Genomic DNA, 16,272 nt, shown 5'->3' on the forward strand with positions numbered 1-16,272 from the left:
TTCTAAAAGGTTTGCAGAAATTTTTGCAATTAAAGGAATAAGTGGTTTTGGGTGGATTTTTTCCTTTGACTAATCAATCAGGTGCAAGGAAGGAGTGAAAACCAACATACACTGCCTTCCATGGAATGAGTTGGACACCTGCACTTTAGGAGGATTGTCACCTATACCTACCAAAATGTGTGTGGCTGACCCTTTTCATCGTTTAGTTTAGTCTCTGCTGTGTGGTGCGCTGCAGACATACACTCAATAAACGCATCACCGGGGGCAAACTACCTGCCCTCCAGGACACCTACACCACCCGATGTTACAGGAAGGCCATAAAGATCATCAAGGACATCAACCACCCGAACCACTGCCTGTTCACCCCGCTATCATCCAGAAGGCGAGGTCAGTACAGGTGCACCAAAGCTGGGACCGAGAGACTGAAAAACAGCTTCTATCTCAAGGCCATCAGACTGTTAAACAGCCACCACTAACATTGAGTGGCTGCTGCCAACACACTGTCATTGACACTGACCCAACTCCAGCCACTTTAATAATGGGAATTGATGGGAAATGTTGTAAATATATCACTAGCCACTTTAAACAATGCTACCTTATATAATGTTACTTACCCTACATTATTCATCTCATATGCATACGTATATACTGTACTCTACATCATCGACTGCATCCTTATGTAATACATGTATCACTAGCCACTTTAACTATGCCACTTTGTTTACATTCTCATCTCATATGTATATACTGTACTCGATACCATCTACTGTATGCTGCTCTGTACCATCACTCATTCATATATCCTTATGTACATATTCTTTATCCCCTTACACTGTGTATAAGACAGTAGTTTTGGAATTGTTAGTTAGATTACTTGTTGGTTATCACTGCATTGTCGGAACTAGAAGCACAAGCATTTCGCTACACTCGCATTAACATCTGCTAACCATGTGTATGTGACAAATAAAATTTGATTTGATTTTTAAGTTGCTAAGTAAAAATGGTTCCATAAATGTGCAGTGCTGGACATGGAATTGTCTAGATCTAATTCACTACCTAAAAGGGGCTGGGTCATGTTATGTTCTATTAATTACTGATGCCCCTTTAAGAATGGAGCACCCATGGTCATGCCCAGTGTTGTTCTGTTATTCTGGTACTAACTTGCTTTAGTAAATGTGAAGCTCCAGTTCAACTCCTGGTATTCAGATTCTTTCTTATTATATAAATAAGTAATAAGAGCTAAGACACTACAGGTCAAATTCCAGGTGTTGTATCCTTGAGCACCCAGCAGGACTAGCTATGTCTCAAATCCCCCCACTTTACATCCAGCTGTATATGTTAGCAGCAGTTGTAAGCCCAGTGAGTCATTCATCAGCTCCATAAATAAAGTGTGAGGTGCTGTACAGCTATGCTGACTCACAGTGAAACCATGCTGGCTAGGGCCTGTCCCAAATGGCACCCTATAAAGCTCTCTCAGGTTAGAAAAACCCAGTCATCAGGCTCTCTCAGGTTAGAATAACCCAGTCATCAGGCTCTCTCAGGTAAGAATAACCTTAGTCATCAGACACTCTCAGGTTAGAATAACCCACAGTCATCAGGCTCTCAGGTTAGAATAACCCACAGTCATCAGGCTCTCTCAGGGTAAAATAACCCAGTCATCAGGCTCTCTCAGGTTAGAATAACCCACAGTCATCAGACACTCTCAGGGTAAAATAACCCAGCCCCCCCCCCATGCCTAATTTATTTACCATCACAATTACACCCTGCTCTTCCCCTGTGGGCCATGTCCCAATTCCTTCTGTTTTGCTTCTTCTTTTCAAATGGAAGATCTATGCGTGTGGTCTCTGCAATGGTTTGGCTGACACACACACACACACAGACAAAAACACACTGATGCACGCACACTCCATTCAACTTTCCCCTGGCCTGTACCTCGAAGTCCCATTCCTCCCCTCCTAACTAAACATCGCAGGACAGCAGAAGGGAACTTCAAAGTGTCCGGAGGGGGTACTCCTTTTTTCCTGCCACTTGTCATCATCCAAGGGCTTGGCTGCTCCCCTTATTACTCTAATTGCTTCCAACTGCTCCAGGATCCTTTGATGGGGGGGGGGGGGGGGGGGGGTGAAGCCAGCCAGAGAGCATGCTGCAACCACCTGTTGTTGCAGAGCCAGACACAGGTGGGCTGTAGTGTGGTGGCGGTGCTGTATAGAAGAGGACTGCACCACTGGGGTGTATTCATTTATGCAAAACTTTCTGGGGTGAAGGTTCCCAAAAACATAAAGATCATCTTTAGAGCTAAGATCATCTGAATTCAATTGATATGCAATGTACAAACAATGACCTTAATGCATAAGACAATCATATCTGTTCCGCATAGTTTCTATCTAAATGTTCTGTGATGTTTCTTAGTCCTGAACATGGCCCCTGGTTTCTGTTTCTATTGTATTAAATATAAACATATTCAATACACTCCGTAATTATTGTTGTTTTGGCTTTGTACTCCATCACTCTGAATTTGAAATGATACAATGACTACGAGGTTAAAGTGCAGACTGTCAGCTTTAATTTGAGGGTATTTTCCACATTAATGTGGACAATACCATGATTACGGATAGTCCTGAATGAATAGTGAATAATGATGAGTGAGAAAGCTGCACAAATATCACAACCCCCAAAAATGCTAACCTGCCATTATTGTAACGGTGTCGTATTATTATTGTTAGCATTTTTTGGGGGGGTTTATGATATTTGTGCAGCTTTCTCACTCATTATTCATGATTAATTCAGGACTATACGTAATCATGGTATCATCCACATTAATATGGAAAATACCCTCAAATGAAAGCTGACAGTCTGCACTTTAACCTCATTACTCACGATTCATTCAGGACCGTTGCATAATCATGGTCGCATCCATTAAAGTGTTAAGAAACATTCTATTCTTATTTACAATTAAAGGGACTCCAAATTAACCATTAAAGCGGCCCGTCTGCACCTTAACATTTACATTACATTTAAGTCATTTAGCAGACGCTCTTATCCAGAGCAACTTACAAATTGGTGCATTCACCTTATGACATCCAGTGGAACAGCCACTTTACAATAGTGCATCTAAATCTTTTAAGGGGGGGGGTGAGAAGGATTACTTTATCCTATCCTAGGTATTCCTTAAAGAGGTGGGGTTTCAGGTGTCTCCGGAAGGTGGTGATTGACTCCGCTGTCCTGGCGTCGTGAGGGAGTTTGTTCCACCATTGGGGGGCCAGAGCAGCGAACAGTTTTGACTGGGCTGAGCGGGAACTGTACTTCCTCAGTGGTAGGGAGGCGAGCAGGCCAGAGGTGGATGAACGCAGTGCCCTTGTTTGGGTGTAGGGCCTGATCAGAGCCTGGAGGTACTGAGGTGCTGTTCCCCTCACAGCTCCGTAGGCAAGCACCATGGTCTTGTAGCGGATGCGAGCTTCAACTGGAAGCCAGTGGAGAGAGCGGAGGAGCCCCTCTGCACCTTAACCATTAAAGCAGCCCGTCTGCACTTTAACCATTAAAGCAGCCCCTCTGCACCTTAACCATTAAAGCGGCCCCTCTGCACTTTAACCATTAAAGCGGCCCCTCTGCACCTTAACCATTAAAGCGGCCCGTCTGCACTTTAACCATTAAAGCGGCCCCTCTGCACCTTAACCATTAAAGCGGCCCCTCTGCACCTTAACCATTAAAGCGGCCCCTCTGCACCTTAACCATTAAAGCGGCCCCTCTGCACCTTAACCATTAAAGCGGCCCCTCTGCACCTTAACCATTAAAGCAGCCCGTCTGCACTTTAACCATTAAAGCGGCCCCTCTGCACCTTAACCATTAAAGCGGCCCCTCTGCACCTTAACCATTAAAGCGGCCCCTCTGCACCTTAACCATTAAAGCGGCCCCTCTGCACCTTAACCATTAAAGCAGCCCCTCTGCACCTTAACCATTAAAGCGGCCCCTCTGCACCTTAACCATTAAAGCAGCCCCTCTGCACCTTAACCATTAAAGCAGCCCCTCTGCACCTTAACCATTAAAGCAGCCCCTCTGCACCTTAACCATTAAAGCAGCCCCTCTGCACCTTAACCATTGTATAATTTCAATCCAAAGTGTCCCAATAAGGTCACCGTATATGTTTTATTGTCAAACACCAGATCCTCCCCCAATGCTGCTGGGGTACTAGGTGTGAATTCCTATCACACAACTGATTACAATAAAGTGCTTTTAGGTTTACAATACATGTTTCCCCAAGAAAATAGGTGTCACAGACTGATGTAATTAAAAAAAAAGAGCACACAACAGCTTTTATTAGTTAGCAATGGATTCAAATCATTTCAAACAACAAACGGAGGCAAAACCACAGGGCAAAATGTACAGAGTTCATTAGAGACCGTGTGCAATGTAACTGAAATAAAGGACTAATTACAATAGAATATCCTACATGGGGTGAGGTAGGACCGGTGGAAGGAATCCCTCCCTCTCTCCAACCAAGGTGCATGAATTAAGAAGTAGATTCAGGCACTCTTGGAGGCCAATAAAAGTAAATAAAGTGCTTATTTACATTTACAAACAAAACAGAAGTATTTTTCTTTATTTCCATTGTCCTCCAAGAGTTGGTCAATCTCTCGAATTCTGAATTGAGGACTGGATGGCTCTCTACCGCCATCTTCTGGCCTGAAGTCATACTAGAAATCCAACAGCTGGGGAAGAAATGAAATATGTTATGACTGTTGATTCTTATACTGTCATTCCTTGACAATAATAGGAGAGGATATTTAATAGAATTCATGGGTATATTTACACACCAGTTGAGGCAGGATCTTCTCAAAGTGTTCTATGTCCATTCTGTCACAGTCCTCTGCCTCAGCCTGTTTTATCGTTCTTTGTGCAGCTTCTGAGAAACAAAGAGTCAGGGTCTGTATTCCTAAAGCAACTCGGAGTAAAGACTGCTGATCTAGGCACAGTTTTGCATTCAGCATTTTAGATCATAATGAATAATATTATATGGATAGGGGGACACATCTGATCCTAGATCAGTATTCCTACTCTAAGATGCTTTACGAATCCTGGCCCTGATATCTTCATCTCATATTGAAGTTATATAAACACCATCTTCTCAGCCTGTATAAACACCTCCATTGATTTCCATGTACATTACAGCCACAATCAATCGTTTGAACTTACCTTGAACAAACACATGTAGCATCTCTGCCATAAGGTGAACTTACCTTGAACAAACACATGTAGCATCTCTGCCATAAGGAGGACAGCATCGGCACCGACTTGAGAAAAACAAAGGTCAAATGGCGATGACTTAGTTAACAGCCTACAACTGCTGCTTCATTTGACTAAACATGATCAGGTCCAACTCCTTTCCAGGATAGTTACATTAAACAACTCCACTAGCTAGCAACTCGCCTTTAGTTTTCTCGTCCTTGAAGAAGCTTGACAGGAGTTTGCTTACCGTCTCCTAAAAAGAAAGAGAAAACCCATGATTCTGAATAACAGTATGCACGACAACAGTACGTTAAAGTTACTGTAGTGAACTGCTTCCAAAAACAACTGCCAGTGTTGTCAAAAGTATCCAGTAGGCTGATGATTTAGCGCGCTACCCCGCTGAATTAGCTCCATACAGTCTGCTCAGTCTAATTTGAAAATGTGGCTTGTGATCTTGCTTTGGTCGACATTATGTGACTCACAACATATAACAATTAATAGTATTGGCTACTTTCTCTTACCTTTTTGAATGTGACTTCCGCGCTGCTTTCCGCCATTTTCAGTTTTTGTCGATCAACGCGCTCTCAGCAGTGATTGGCTGCATCGAGTCCGTGATTATTTACGTAAAACGCATCGCGCAACGCTTCTATTCCAAAGGAAAAATAGTACCAAATACAAATGTGGAAAATAGTAAATGTCTTAAGAAAATGTGTGTGCTTGCTAGTTTAAAGTGCATTTACAGTTTTAACAGATGAAACTATCCAAGCAGAAGATTAATCTCCTTCAACCAAACTCAATATCACTTTTGAAATACAATGAATAGCCTATTTTTATTTATTTTTTATAAATAGCCTATTAACTTTTCGACAAGTTAACAAATGACATGTTGGATTAACGTCTCCAACTCAACCAACAATAAAAGTTAAAGAATGCTATTAGTGGCTCAGATGGAACTATCCATGCAGTAGACACATCTCTTTCATATGTTGATATGTGGTTGCCTTGTCAACCAAACACAATTCAATAATACTTTTGTAATACAGTAAAGAGCCTAAAGTTAAGGCTATCTTCCAAACTAATGTAACAATAAACCTTAAATGAGTAACACACCCATAGTTATTGTAACTATACATTTCTTCTTATGTAATCATATAAAGCGTGCAGGTTGAAGATAGCATACATACAGTAGGTCGTTGAAGGTTTGTGGAGATCTTCACAAATGTGAAAAAAATCTGTGGAAATTTCAAATGGCATTGATCACGTGCACTTTTAATGTCATTTCAACTGCAATCCAGGTAATTTGGTTCTGCTAATAAATGAAGCACAGTGATAACACATTAATCTGTTGTATAAATTAATAAAATATCATTGTATTCCCATTTGAACTTTGCTGTGGTTTTAAATGGTTGAAAGCGCAGTGATAGATATTTGGGTGACAACTACACCAAAAATCAGACATTGTTTTTCCATTGGAATTTTGTTGTGCTTTTCGATGGTTGAAAGCAGTGATACAACATTGGAAATTCAACCCATTTTTAGCTGTCTTTTTGAGTGGGTAATCACATTGATTAACGTCTCAACCCAATACTACCCAATTATCCACATTGAAAATATGTGGTGATACCAGTGGGATACAGAAGTGAGTGTGTTTCAGTGTGTGTGTGTGTGTGTGTGTTACAGCAGCGGTTTTACCAGGTAGGTGTGACAGGGTTTGAATTGTATGTTTGCCCTTGACACCTCTTCTGACAGGTGAACCTTGTAGTGAAAGATCTTCATATCCACCTTCAGAGACACAGAAAAGTCACAGGGTTAGAGAAGAGAGAAAGAAAAGATGAGAGAGAGAGAGAGAGAGAGAGAGAGAGAGAGAGAGAGAGAGAGAGAGAGAGAGAGAGAGAGAGAGAGGCGAGGGATGGTTGAGTTTCATTTTACAGCCAGTAGGGGGTACAATGTCTCTACTCCTGTAAAGTCATAAAATAATCCACAAGACAGCTTTCCCAAGGACAACCAGTCAGATAAACATGCTGTATTAGAGGTAGGGAATTACACTGGCCAAAGAGATCACAGCAATCACAGCCACCAATTATCATACACCATCTAAAATATACACAGGAATCTAATTGTTTCTTGTTGTATTTGTTGCAAATTCATCAACTCAAAGTTCTCTCAACGTCCAAACTATTTTTTGTATGTAGCCTAGTTTTAATGTAGGCCCATGAAGCACTGTTGGCCGACTGGTAAGATATTTTGAGGATATTATAGCCTAGTGAAAATGGAATTCATTAGCTAATAACCCGCTAATTGTGTTGACTGGTGAATATCCCATGCATGTTGCGCTAAACAACCAGACAAGCAAATGACTGCTATAGTGGAGTTTCAGCACCATGGATAGAGGTCAATCAATTCCCCGCTAATCTGACTACAGTTAGACCTGTGCTCTCGCTTTTATTGGTAAATGTCTATTTCCTATTGTAGAGGAGAGTGGGGTAAGTCGAGCAACGTTTTTTGCATTCAGCATCACCCCATCAAGGGAAACATAGTATTCTTTCTAACAAATATATTTGCATATTTTTCAGGATGATGTGTATCCCTGGAAATAATCAGAATTATTGTAAATATTACAGTTTTGAAAATATAGCTTGTTGAGAGGGATAGGATGAAGTAATCCCTCTCACCCCCCTTAAAAGATTTAGATGCACTACTGTTCCACTGGATGTCATAAGGTGAAAGCACCAATTTGTAAGTCGCTCTGGATAAGAGCGTCTGCTAAATGACTTAAATGTTAAATGTAAATGTAAAAGTTATCGTGGCACAATATACCCCTTACCCAGGGAAAATTGACAGGGTAAATTGAGCTGCGGGACAGGGTAAATTGAGCTGCGGGACAGGGTAAATTGAGCTGCGGGACAGGGTAAATTGAGCTGCGGGACAGGGTAAATTAAGCTGCTTACTTGGTGAAAATCTGTTTTTAGGACACAATGTAAAAACAGAGCGCTGGAGCTCATCTGAGCGGTTGGTTTCTGTTTGATGTCATATTGATATGTTAAATAAATGTGTAATTAGTGATTCCGTCAAACCTACACATGAACCTGTTTTTAATTTGTTTTGTTTATTGTATATTAGCTGTGTTCTCCTTCACTTTAACCAGGCTAAAAATAGAGAATCTTGAATGATTAAGGTTTTATACTAATGGTGAAGGAGAAATAAAACATGTCAACTGTTATAGACTTGTTTATTTTGCCACTCAACCCAAACTTTAACAACCTGTATGTGTGTTAGGCAGAGCACCCCATGCTCTTGTATAAACCTGGGGTGGCGTAGTGTGGCAGTTTGACTTATGCATTTGGTCTTTCAAATTAGCCAACAGTGGCATTTTCTGATGTTTTCAACGTGATTCTTCTTTGCTTTCACCACAAATGGGAAGAGAACAAAAACATCTCTGCATGAACCAGAGAGCGCACATTGTTCAAAATAAATCTGGCTCTGCCCAAGTACACACAGGTGTGAAGAACTACATGTTAAGCTGTATCGGCCCTTACCCAGAATCACCAACCCACATGTTTAATGATCATGGTCACAGTATGGATAAGGTCCACATGGGGCAAAATACATTGATCCTTAGTGGTTTTGGAACAGTCAGCATTTCATTTAAACAAACATCTAGTAACATCTGAAAGCTAATATGCCCTTTCAACCAAAGCAGTAGAGCAGAGCTTCATATTTCACTACCTAACCAGTTTGTCCAGAACCCATAGCCTATGAAAACCCAATTAGTATCATGAGCATACCACCGTGCATCCCGCTGCTGGCTTGCCTATGAAGCCAAGCAGGGTCTTTCCTGGTCGGTCCCTGGATGCTGCTGAAAGTGGTGTTGGAGGGCCAGTAGGGGGCACTCTTCCTTCTAGTCTCAAAATCCCAATGCCCTAGGGGAAGTGATGGGGACATTTCCCTGCGTAGGAGGCTCTCTTTCGGATGAAACGTTAACGTGTGACCATACTCTCTGTCACTACATATCCCATGGCACTTATCGTAAGAGTGTTAACTCTGGTGTCCTGGCTAAATCCGGGCGGCAGTTAGCCTAGCGGTTAAGAACGTTGGGCCAGTAACTGAAAGGTTGCTGGTTTGAATCCCTGATGTTATATCTGTTGATGTGCCCTTGAGCAAGGCACTTAACCCTATTTGCGCCTGTTCTGGATAAGGGCATCTGCTAACATGTACATTTCCATCATGGCACACCTAACCTTCCCCTCATTTCTAGTTGGCATGTATCACCCCTCACCTCTCCAGCTGTGGTGAGCGTTCTGTCACAAATTATTGTCATCATCTGGAAAGGCACTATATAAATGTTGGGCCCTGTAAAATCTGTATTTTTTTGTTGTTGCCTGATTCCGATTGGTCTTTTTCCAAATTCCGTTTCCTCCATTTTGTTTAAGGTTTCCATTCTCCCGTTTTTTCCCTTCAGTTTATCAAGAAGAAAAAAACAACGTTTTAATAGAAGACAACTACATTGGACATGGTCCAAGCACACCAAGAGAGTCGTTAAGAGGGCACGACAAAACCTATCCCCCCTCAGGAGACTGAAAATATTTGTCATGGGTCCTCAGATCCTCAAAAGGTTCTACAGCTGTACCATCGAGAGCTGACTGGTTGCATCACTGCCTGGTATGGCAACTGCTCGGCCTCCATCCACAAGGGTAGTGCAAACGGCCCGGTACATCACTGGGGCCAAGCATCCTGTCATCCAGGACCTCTATACCAGATGGTGTCAGAGGAAGGTCCTAAAAATTGTCAAAGACTGTTCTCTCTGCTACCGCATGGCAAGCAGTACCGGAGCGCCAAGTCTAGGTCCAAGAAGCTTCTAAACAGCTTCTACACCCAAGCCATAAGACTCCTTAACATCTATTCAAATGGCTACCCAGACTATTTTCATTGCCCCCCCCCCTCTCTATACCACTGCTACTCTCTGTTGTCATCTATGCATAGTCACTTTAATAACTCTACCTACATGTACATACTACCTCAACTAACCGGTGCCGCCGCACGTTGACTCTGTACCGGTATACCCCTGTATATAGTCTCGCGTTTGTTATTTTACTGCTGCTCTTTAATTACTTGTTACTTATTTCTTATCTGTATTTTTTAAACTGCATTGTTGGTTAGGGGCTCGTAAGTAAGAATTTCACTCAAAGGACTACAACTGTTGAATTCGGCGCATGTGACTAATATAATTTGATGTTCTAAGTCCAAAGCAAAACAACATCAAGAGACCACTTTTGAGGTCTGGATTTCTTTTGCAAATGTTTGATTTTGGGGTGCGTTTACCCTTTAATTCCAGTGTGCACCTACAGTAGCAAGAGGCAGTTTAGAAGTGTTTTTGTAGTGCACACGTGATGGCAGAGTTTGCAAAACAAATACCCACTGATTGATTAGTAAGGTAAGCATAGGCTACTTTGTAGTTAACATCTAATTGCAAAGGTTTATGGGAAAGCCTTTCCATCTACCAGAATACTTTTCATTAGAATCCTCACTAACAGCTACACAAAGTGGCAGGCTTGCGCACCACACATACAGACAAGGAATTCAAATCAAATCAAATGTTATTGGTCACATACACATGGTTAGCAGATGTTATTGTGAAATGCTTGTGCTTCTAGTTACGACAGTGAAGCAATATCTGCAATAACAAGTAATCTAACAATTCCACAACAACTACCTTATGCACACAAATCTAAATAAAGGAATGGAATAAGAATATATAAATATATGGATGAGCAATGACAGAGCGGCATAGGCTAAGATGCAATAGATGGTATAGAATACAGTATATACATATGAGATGAGTAATGCAAGAGATGTAAACATTAAAGTGCCATTATTAAAGTGACTAGTGATCCATTTATTAAAAGTGGCCAATGATACCAAGTCTGCAGGTAGGCAGCAGCCTCTCTGTGCTAGTGATGGCTGTTTAACAGTCTGATGGCCTTGAGAAATAGCTTCTGTCTCCCAGTCCCAGCTGTGATGCACCTGTACTGACCTCGCCTTCTGGATGGTAGCGGGGGAACAGGCAGTAGCTCGGGTGGTTGTTGTCTTTGATGATCTTTTTGGCAAACCTGTGATATCGGGTGCTGTAGGTGGTGTCCTGGAGGGCAGGTAGTTTTCCCCCGGTAATGCATTGTACAGACCGCACCACCCTCTGGAGAGCCCTGCGGTTATGGGCGGTGCAGTTGCCGTACCAGGCGGTGATACAGCCAGACAGGATGCTCTCAATGGTGCATCTGTAAGAGTTTGTGAGGGTTTTAGGTAACAAGCCAAATTTCTTCAGCCTCCTGAGGTTGAAGAGGTGCTGTTGCGCCTTCTCACCCCACTGTCTGTGTGCATGGACCATTTCAGTTTGTCCGTGATGTGTACGCAGAAGAACTTTTAAAAACTTTACACCTTCTCCACTGTGGTCCCGTCGACCCAGGGCCTCAAGCTTAATGATGGGCTTGTAGAGTACCATGGTGTTGAATGCTGAGCTGTAGTCAATGAACAGCATTCTTACATAGGTATTTATCTTGTCCAGATTGGATAGGGCAGTGTGATGGCGAATTGCAATTCTCATTGCCCTCTAGAAGTTTGCAGAAAATATGAATCACTGATGCATTGTGTTAATTTCTTATGACATGATAAACTTGGGCAAATGTATACATTTTCAATAAGCAACATTTTGTGGATACTTACTAAGCTATATAAATTCTGTTTTAATGTCTGGATTCCGTCAGCGTTCTGCATATCACAGATTTACAGGGTCCTATAAATGCAATCAATCAATCAATCATTACTACTATTGCTGTCACTATCATAAATACTTCTAGCAAACACACATTTTCTTTAGGAAATGTCCCTTTCTAGTAATATCTTCAGTTATTCTACTAAAAGTTCATGCAACATAGGCCTTATAATGTTCACAGAATTGAAAACAATTGGCATTTCATTACAAATCAGTAAATCAAGGTACATAAGACATCTGAAAACAAATTGTTACAATCAAACCAAATCACAGAAAGAAATTATAATCTACATTTATTTTTCAACAAATAATCCATGTATCCCATCCAAAATTGCTTTAAAAATAACGTAGGTACAGTATCATCCGGCCTCTGATACATTCTCCAAGATGCTCAATTGATGAACAGACCCATGGTCACGTCTGCGGATAGACCTGGCTGGGATGACCTCAACCTTCTGGGTCATCCATCTATATGAAAGATTAGATTTTAGCATGGTAAAAGAGTTGCAAAAACAGTGACACTTCTGTTGGACTCTTTCTTGCATATGACTTTAGACTTGACTCTGTGTTTTAATAGTCAAGTATTGAATCAAAGTATATATATTTTTAAACAAATTGACCTTTGACCTAGAAGAGTCTAACCTGCAATGCAATGTTACCCTGCATGGATCAGAACACACATTTGTTTATGAAGAGAGAGACTTAAGATTAGACTCAGACTCGCCCTGTTGAGACTTAAGACTTGACTGGTGCTGAAAGACCTGTGACCCAGACAGTGACATATCGACCACACTGGCTGCATGTGCTGGATAAAAGCAGCCTACACACACAACCATGTCAACACAACACTCATTAAAACATGTTTCCAATGTGTAATCACAACAACAACAAAACGTCAGCGGATTGAAGTGAATAAATATGATATTCTCTTATGTTGATGACTTTTTGTAAATCCAATCAGTTTTCCACATTGATTCAACATCATCATATTTACTTTTTTGGTTGATATGACATAGAAACATTGCTGATTCATTCAACAAGTCTTTGCCCAATGCTCTGTTTTGATTTACCTTCAGACTGACAACTCTCTTGGCCTCCACTTCCATGCCTCCTATATAGTGAGGACCCGCCCAGTCTGCTGTATCTGCCTCCTCCTCAGAGGAAAAACTCACGTATCCCAACGCACTGGCACTCTTTGAGTCAGAGTCCTGTGGAGTCTTCTTGATCTGTTTTCAAAGGATGGACCATCACCATAACCAATACAAACACCATTAATCCAAGAAAATACGTTGTTTTAAAGGGGTCAATCTGTAATAGCATCCATTTATGCACTTTTAAATTACTGATATACAGCCATTGACTCTTGAGGAATATAACTTATAAATACCTTGTGAGATTAGTTCAACTGTCTTACTGTCTTGTCCCATTAGAATGCAAAATATAAGCTTGTTTTACTCCACTGACTGCAGTGTAAAAAAGGTGGAGGGGTGGATGCTATGTTGTTTAAAACTACAGATTGCCCCTTTAAAAGGTATAGTTTAGGCCTTATCCACGTGAGGCTAATATTACAATAATTGATATGACTTAATCAGCCTACCGTGCATGCTGTAATGCTGCCCCACTGTCGGAAGTAAGCTTGTAGGTATCCTTCATTTATGTTAGTGCTGAGATCCTTAATGACAAGCCCGTGATCCTGTCCAACAGATACAAAATAAAGACATTCATATTTTAAAATGTAATCATGGTAAAGTAACTATATTGTGTGTCTGTAATAGGAATACTATGAAAAATACACTACATCCATTCATAGGCTACTAAAAACTACAGATATCGAACCTTAATTTGATAACCCTGTTGTTGCAACAAATCAAAGACTTGATTTGGCATAACTAAAAATGTCCATTAATTATAATCCACATTTCCTGTTGCTGCAGGATTATTTTCATACTGTGATAAACAGGTCAAATTAAGATCCTACACCTGTAAGTGTGTTTTAGGATGGTCAGAAAAATAAGTTGTTGTTTACCAGTTTACACTTTTCGGCCAAAGCGGTCCTGTGTTTTTTAGGGAGAGATATGTACACTCTCCTTTGAGGCTCCATTTTCTCCAGAACTAGAGGGAAACAGAATAAATCAATATTTCATTTAATTTAACCCTGTGAAATGCTGTAGTCTTTGGATATTTGCTTCAGACAAAAACAAAATCGATCAGTGTAACTTCTTCTATGTTTTATAAAATATATTAAAAAATGTATCAGTCATAATTAACTTAAAATGAAAATGAAAATAACCTGAGAAGACTTTATTTTCTGCAATAAAAAGGCCAAAATGTGATCTTTCACTAGTAGTATAATGATATATATATATATCGTCTTACATACCAACAGAGGTCGTAGAGATGTTCTTCCACCTGTTCGTTTGGTAGCCCTAAGAGCATTGCATAGGAAAACCCATCATAAGATATAAATCAACAGGTGGATTCGGGGTGGGTACAAGGTTTCTCTTCCTGCTTCACAAGAAGATGATGCAATCCTACTCTTGGCTTTCTACAACTTCCATGTTACTCATCCTGCAGCATAACTCACATATTACTGGATTGAGTTCCACAGAAATGTCTGAGTAAAGGGCATTGTTCACCCCTCCTTCCCTTTGTGATATGTCGCCTCCTAGCAATGAATGTTAAGTAACAATCTAGGCAATGATGCGCGTCATCTTGGGGTCATGATAGGGGCTGCACAAAATTATTGATGTATTCTAATAATTGATAATGCTTATAGTGTTAATAGAAGGGGAAGGGCTATAAGACCCTCCCCCACTACATTTATAGGGTCCTGGACCACAGATTAGCAATATATGCATTGTAAGGTTTAACTTCTTATGGCTGGGGCAGTGTAGAGTATAACTTGGATGAATAAGGTGCCCAGAGTAAACGGCCTGCTCCTCAGTCCCAGTTGCTAATATATGCATATTAGCATTAGTACATTTGGATAGAAAACACTGAAGTTTCTAAAACTGTTTGAATGATGTCTGTGCGTATAACAATTGATGTGGCTCTCTGCAAAATCACTGTGTATGTTTTGGAACTACTGAACATAACACGCAAATGTAAAATGAGATTTTTGGATATAAAAATGCACTGTAGCGAACAAAACATACATGTATTGTGTAACTTGAAGTCCTATGAGTCATCTGTGAGTCATCTGATGAAGATCATCAAAGGTTAGTGATTAATTTTATTTCTGCTTTTTGTTACTCCTCTCTTTGGCTGGAAAAATGGCTGTGTTTTTCTGTGACTTGGTGGTGACCTAACAATCGTTTATGGTGCTTTCGCTGTAAAGTCTTTTGAAATCAGACACTGTGGCTGGATTAATGAGAATTTTATCTTTAAAATGGTGTAAAATACTTGTATGCTTGAGGAATTTTAATTATGAGATTTTTGTTGTTTTGAATTTGGCGCCCTGCACTTTCACTGGCTGTTGGCGGGGTGGGACGCTACCGTCACACATTTCCCAGAGAGGTTAAACTGATTAATCATATAACTGTAATTAACTAGGAAGTAGGGGCACCAAGGAAAATATTCAGATTACAAAGTTATAATTTTCCAAATATAACTTTTAGATATTTTAATATCTGATCAATCAGTCTTGATTAATGAATCATTATTTACCTCACGTTAGTCTCATTCCAAACGTCGTAAATTGTTGGTTATCTACACGAACCCAGTCTTCACTATGAGTCATCCATACATCAATTGTCTTCAAATATTTATTTACTAACTAAGTAATTCACAGAAATGCATAAACAAACAGTAGATCGTTACAAGGAAATAACGGAGGTTCCCTAGTGGGATAAACCGGTATCGCAGCTTGGTGTACAAAAGGGAAGTGGGGGTCAACTGAGACGAGACACTGCAAAGTAAAATATTATAACAATTGAAATGCTAATCCTTTGCACATGAACGCTCACTCATTCGGGAACAATTGCGATCAATATATAGATTTACGCTCAGTGTGTCGTCTTGATCTCTGTTAAAAAGTTTGTTTCTGTTGGAGAGTATGTCCGCCTTCTCTCTCTCTATCTGTCGTGGTTAGAATGGATAGTTCAGAGTGACATTCATTCATGTCGTTATAGAATAGATGTTTCGGCGGTTGTCGGTCTTCGTGTTCAATGATACCGAATTCCTAGCTGCAGACTAGTAATTAATATCAAAGACTTGTTCTTATTCTGTTGGTATCGATAGTCTTAAGAGTTTAATGTACTGTACTCGATACCATCTACTGCATC

The 16,272-nt window shown here is 40.6% G+C and overlaps 2 protein-coding genes across 2 annotated transcripts; both read right to left on the bottom strand.

Annotated features, from left to right (window-relative positions):
* Positions 1-4,281: 4,281 nt before the first annotated feature.
* Positions 4,282-5,829, bottom strand: cenpx (centromere protein X). The gene is made up of 5 exons (XM_029645379.2): positions 5,745-5,829; positions 5,425-5,476; positions 5,235-5,288; positions 4,812-4,900; positions 4,282-4,706 (listed from the first exon to the last, which is right to left on the bottom strand). Exons 1-5 carry the CDS (start codon positions 5,778-5,780, stop codon positions 4,692-4,694), a joined length of 246 nt encoding a protein of 81 aa, XP_029501239.1. The 5' UTR covers positions 5,781-5,829; the 3' UTR covers positions 4,282-4,691.
* A 6,436-nt stretch (positions 5,830-12,265) lies between these two features.
* Positions 12,266-14,609, bottom strand: LOC115115696 (heterogeneous nuclear ribonucleoproteins A2/B1-like). Its single transcript, XM_029644186.2, has 5 exons — positions 14,370-14,609; positions 14,016-14,101; positions 13,587-13,682; positions 13,060-13,215; positions 12,266-12,457 (listed from the first exon to the last, which is right to left on the bottom strand). Exons 2-5 carry the CDS (start codon positions 14,088-14,090, stop codon positions 12,437-12,439), a joined length of 348 nt encoding a protein of 115 aa, XP_029500046.1. The 5' UTR covers positions 14,091-14,101; positions 14,370-14,609; the 3' UTR covers positions 12,266-12,436.
* Between the last annotated feature and the right edge of the window lie 1,663 nt (positions 14,610-16,272).

This window comes from Oncorhynchus nerka, linkage group LG26 (genome assembly GCF_034236695.1).
Source record: "Oncorhynchus nerka isolate Pitt River linkage group LG26, Oner_Uvic_2.0, whole genome shotgun sequence".
Lineage (NCBI taxonomy): Eukaryota > Metazoa > Chordata > Actinopteri > Salmoniformes > Salmonidae > Oncorhynchus > Oncorhynchus nerka.

Bases quoted from the DNA above. Each gene is read 5' to 3' on its own strand.
- cenpx (XM_029645379.2), bottom strand. From the start codon at position 5,780: ATGGCGGAAAGCAGCGCGGAAGTCACATTCAAAAAG. The intron at 5,477-5,744 runs GTAAGAGAAAGT...CTTTCTTTTTAG, and splicing joins CGGAAGTCACATTCAAAAAG to GAGACGGTAAGCAAACTCCT. The intron at 5,289-5,424 runs GCGAGTTGCTAG...GTTTTTCTCAAG, and splicing joins CAAGGACGAGAAAACTAAAG to TCGGTGCCGATGCTGTCCTC.
- LOC115115696 (XM_029644186.2), bottom strand. From the start codon at position 14,090: ATGGAGCCTCAAAGGAGAGTGTACATATCTCTCCCTAAAAAACACAGG. The intron at 13,216-13,586 runs GTAGGCTGATTA...CTTTGAAAACAG, and splicing joins GCAGCATTACAGCATGCACG to ATCAAGAAGACTCCACAGGA. The intron at 12,458-13,059 runs GTAAATCAAAAC...TCTTTCATATAG, and splicing joins AGAGAGTTGTCAGTCTGAAG to ATGGATGACCCAGAAGGTTG.